Source organism: Setaria viridis, chromosome 3 (assembly GCF_005286985.2).
Source record: "Setaria viridis chromosome 3, Setaria_viridis_v4.0, whole genome shotgun sequence".
NCBI lineage: Eukaryota > Viridiplantae > Streptophyta > Magnoliopsida > Poales > Poaceae > Setaria > Setaria viridis.
Genome location: NC_048265.2, coordinates 40,685,739 through 40,690,715, shown reverse-complemented (window position 1 = coordinate 40,690,715; position 4,977 = coordinate 40,685,739). Strand labels below are relative to the sequence as shown.

At 53.0% G+C, this 4,977-nt stretch overlaps 1 protein-coding gene across 1 annotated transcript; it reads right to left on the bottom strand.

Moving 5' to 3' along the window:
* Positions 1 to 1,613: 1,613 nt before the first annotated feature.
* Positions 1,614 to 4,181, bottom strand: LOC117847621 (L-type lectin-domain containing receptor kinase S.4). Its single transcript, XM_034728859.2, has one exon. It carries the CDS (start codon positions 4,034 to 4,036, stop codon positions 1,955 to 1,957), a length of 2,082 nt encoding a protein of 693 aa, XP_034584750.1. The 5' UTR covers positions 4,037 to 4,181; the 3' UTR covers positions 1,614 to 1,954.
* Positions 4,182 to 4,977: the final 796 nt, after the last annotated feature.

The following is a 4,977-nucleotide window of genomic DNA, read 5'->3' as shown; positions in this document are numbered from 1 at the left end:
GCGAGGCGCATCGACCCATTCTGTCACGGCCAGGGACTGGGTGGCGCGGCGGAGCAGGTGGACGGCGTACACGCGGTAGGCGACGATGGGCACGAGGTGGACGCGCTGTGGCGCGCGCAAGATCCACCGATGGACCGTTCTTAGGGGGCAATTTTCTCCAGATTTTTGAACTGCTCACCCCTACCTCCCTTTACAAAACTTGTAGGCCTAGCATCCTAATTCAAACTTTTGTAAAGGAGTTTGCTCAGATTCAAAATCGTTTGCGAGATAAATCGCGTCAACGTTCGGCCAAAACTGAGAAAATTCAGACTTAGACAATTTCCAGAGTTTGACAGAGTTGACCGATTTGGCTATGTTTGACTGCCCTTTTGAAAACCTGTTGTGCTGATTGTGGCCTAACTCTAATAACCAAAGTTGTTCATTACTCGTAGCTCTAAAACTTTTGTATAGGGTTCAGCTTGAGTTTTCATTAGTAATTTGGAAATAAAGAGCTCCAAAGTTGAGACTTTGTCTTGTTTGGCATAATTCAGCACAGCTTCGTATTTCGAGTTTTTGACCTTTTTCTCATCTGTTTCAAGCAAAGTTCTAATTACAAAAGTTGTCAGGAAAGTTGAGTTCTACAACTCTTAGTTGGACAGATTTTTAAGTTCTTAAGCAAAAATTTGAGTTATGATTTAAACAGTTATTTATCTTGTGAGGGCAAAAGTGTCTTTTTACTCATTTTCACAACTGCCAATTGTTCTTCTTTATGCTCAAACGACTTTACTTAAGAGTAAACATGGTTTAATTGGGCTAGGTCATTACAGCTAAACGGTTGGATGAGGACAACTCTAGAGAAGAAAAGAGAAAAACATAGCTCACAAATAATTCCAAAAGAAGACACGGCACACACGAAAGTCAATCACCGATCGTCAATTAGCGCAACCATTGAACAGCATGTATCCGAGAGACGATCGAAGCCAACAGCCTGTCATCATCACAGGAGGTCTGTAATCTGTACTAACAATACCTCTGAATCATTGTCAAGAACAGCCGATGCTGGAGATCTGCATAAGGCGGGTAAGGTAAGCATGTGTCGCGCACACATTGGTTTCAAGAAGACAGGTGTCGCAGACACTGTGGTTGCTACACTCATGTTGTGAAGATGTGGAAGGAGATAGAGATTCAACCATGTTTAGCTTCGCAAAAGTATGAGCAGATGACTTCATCCTGAATTCGACACATTTGAATACACATACACACACTACGTACTGCAGAATGCCAGGATATATCATGGTGTGCAGCCACCTCTGCTGCAATGTAGTAAGCTGTTATTGCAGGAGTTTATCAGCACCGGTGGATTCTTCTGAACATACCTGCATTTTTAGGCACTAGTTCCTTGTGAATGCTGCACTCTTGGGAACAAATACATCTTGATATGCAGTTCTAACCGGATCACATGTAGATATGCAGCACCAAGGTCTTGTCACTTTTACGTGCCTTTTTAGTGTTTTCTTTTTTACACGTACATATGCTAGTCTCTTAGTCAAAAGAAGCTTCTGCCCTTCATGGACATATGTTTGGTAGAGACATAGACTAATCAGTAATCACAAATTATTGGCACGCCGAAACCATATGCAAAAACTTGATTTGCAAATTTTGCACGCCAACTAACCAAGGTGCATTCCACAAAGGGAAAATATTTTAATTTTTATCCAAGTTGACCACATGTCTTTGACTCTTCATCAGCCCAAAATTGAACAGCCTTTTTCTCTAGAAGAAATCACGACAACAAAAAAAAGAAGTTAAAAAAGAGGCTGCTACTGTCACTCTGCCGTTCACCGTTACTGAGTGCAGTAAAAAAAGAAGAAAAAATACGAGACAGGAGACAGCACAACATATAAAACATGCTTCCGGGCCACTTCGTCTGACCAAGTCAACTTTCTTACAAGCGGGCCCAGAGGTTGTCGAGTCGTCACATGCTGACGTGGGTCGACCGCATGGACAGCGGCGAGAACGGGAACGTGGCCACCGACGTCTGGGTCCCGGCGTCCCACCCGCCGCCCGCCGCGGCGGCGCGCTCGAACGACGACGACGGGTACGAGTGCACGAAGTCGTCGAACCCCACCTCGCCGGAGCACGCCGGCGGGAGCGGCGGTGGTGGCGGCGGCTCGGGGACCTCCCCTGCCTCCCCGCCTTCCAGGTACCTCGCCACCTCCCGCATCGAGGGCCGCATCGCCGGCGACGGGTGCGAGCACCACAGCCCCACCTTCACCGCCGCGGCCACCTCCGCGGCGTCGTACTCGCCGCCGAGCCTGGCGTCCGCCACCTTCTCCGCCTCACCCGCCGCGTACCTCTCCCACGCCCACTCCGCGAGCACGAGCTCCTCCGGCGGCGCGCGGGGCTCGATGGGCCGCCGCCCGGCGACCACCTCCAGAACCAGCGCCCCGAACGCGAACACGTCGATGGCCGTCGTCGCCTTCCCTGTCCTCGTCAGCTCCGGTGCCAGGTACCCCAGCGTCCCCACCACCCGCGTCGTGCTCGGGTTGGCACCGCGCTCGTGGAGCTTGGCGAGCCCGAAGTCCCCCAGCCGCGCCGACATGTCAGCGTCGAGGAGGACGTTGCTGGCCTTGACGTCGCGGTGGAGGACGACGCTCTCCCACCCCTCGTGCAGGTACAGCAGCGCCGACGCCACGTCGCGGAGGATGCGGCGGCGGAGGGGCCACGTCAGCCTGGACCCCTTGAGGTGGTCGCCGCCGAAGAGGTGCCGGTCGAGGCTGCCGTTGGGCATGTAGTCGTAGACGAGGAGGAGGTCGCCGCGGCGGCGGCACCAGCCCTGGAGCTGGACGAGGTTCCGGTGGCGGAGCCGGCCGATGGAGGCGATCTCGGCGACGAACTCGCGGAGGCCCTGCCGAGACTCGTGGTTCACCCGCTTCACGGCCACGGTCTCGCCGGAGCACGGGAGGACGCCGCGGTAGACCTTGCCGAACCCGCCGGATCCGAGGAGCTCGCGCTCGCGGAACCCGCGCGTGGCGCGGCGGAGCTCGGCGTACTTGAACCGGTGCGGGCCGTAGTCGAGCTCCCACGGCTCGATGATGTCGCGGTTCTTGTACCGGTAGGCGCCGTACGCGCCGGCTCCGGCGAGCACCACCAGAGCCACGAACGCCGAGAACGCCGCGGCGAGGATGAGCGACGTCCGGTTCTTTCCGCCGTTCTTGGCCCGCGGCAGCGCCGGCAGCGACGAGACGTCCAGCCTCGGGGCGGCGCCGCCGCCGAGCCGGAAGCTCCAGCCCCTGACGTAGTGCGAGCTCGCTAGGACCCCCGTGGACGCCGAGAAGCCGACGTACATCTGGTCCCGGAGCACCCCGGAGAGGTCGACGGGGAACGAGATGAGCGGCTTGGCCGGCTTGTTAACAACTCCCGACGGCGAGGTGCCGTTCGCGATGGAGACGTTTAGCAGCCTGGCGGCGCCGTCATAGTCGATCCAGGCGACGGTGTCGCCGGCCTTGAGGTTGACGGGCTCCGCAGAGGCGGACTTGTTGGAGATGAGGCTGTTGAGGTCGACGCCGACGTGGTTCCCGTTGATGTCCTCGAACTCGAAGTCCTGCACGGTGTCGAACTCGACGGCAAACACGTGGTTGGTGGCGTTCCCGTCGTCGGCGGCGCTGAACAGGCCCAGGTACTGGCTGGGGAGCGACCCCGGGAGGCGCGGGTCGGGCGCGACGACGAACGCGAACCCGTGCCCGCCCAGCTGCGGGAACTCCGGCACCACCGTGAAGACGAACTCCGTGGAGAAGGACACGGCGGTGCCGTTGCCGTCGCGGAAGCGGAGCGGGGAAGGGTAGAAGGCGTGGCCGAGGAGGCGGGACGTCTCGTTGGTGAGGCGGAGGATGCCGTCGGGCCAGACCTCCGTGATGCCGTTCAGGGTCAGGTTCGGGTTGCTCCCGCCGGCGGCGAAGCCCTTGTAGGTGAACTCCTGGGAGGCGGCGAGGCTGGCGAGGAGGAAGAGGAGCAGGAGGAAGAAGAGGATCGGAGGCTCGGGCTTGGAGCTCGACATTGGAGTGAATCGAGTGAAGGTGCAAGGTGGCGTCGGTAGTTGGGAGGAATTTAATGGGGATGGAGACGAATCCTGAGTGGGAGGGGAAGGTGATGGTTTTGTAGGGACGAGAGGAAGAAAGGGAGAGGAGTGGTGGCAGCTGCCGTGGCTTCGACTGCCTCACCATGGTTTGTTTAAGTTACTAGCTTAGCTAGTAAGCTTGTTGTACATGTATTTTTCGTTCTTTTTCAAATTTTCAATCGACAGAGGTGAAATTTGAAATCTATCTATCTATTATCTTAATACAATAGTGTTAAAAGAATCCACCAGTTCGTCGAGAGGGTTTAGAAATTCCCACGTTAATAAAAAAGGAAGAATATACACCGTTGGATTTTATGAAAATCCAATGATCTAGATTAATCCAAAAATCCATGTCAAATACGATTAAAAATATTATGTTATTGTTATAAAAGGAAAAGAATAAACATATGATGAGATATAGAAAAGAAAAAAAATATACAACTCTTTACTTATTTCTCATCCCATCTACGTTCTTCTTTAAGGAAAAACATCAACGATAGATGAAGCAAAGAAAGGGGAAAATTAGCACTACTTGATTTGTTTTTGTAAGGAAACAATAGGAGGAAACAATAGGGAGGCAAACGGACGCCCAACCGGAAACAATGACTCAGATCTTTTTAACATTTTTTCCTCGTAGGATAAAAAAAGGACTATTCAATTTCTATATTGGCTATATATGCACGTTACCATAGCTAACCTGAATGTTACTTGCATGCGTAAGTTTGTCCAGGAGATATACACTAATCTTTTAAGAGATCGTTTCATCAGTAATCTCTGTTTCCTATTGGCCGTACGTAGCTACTGTTTTGATCATGTACTATATATATTCCAACCAATCAAGTACTATACTTTAGATGTCTAGCTCATGCGTAAGTTTATCC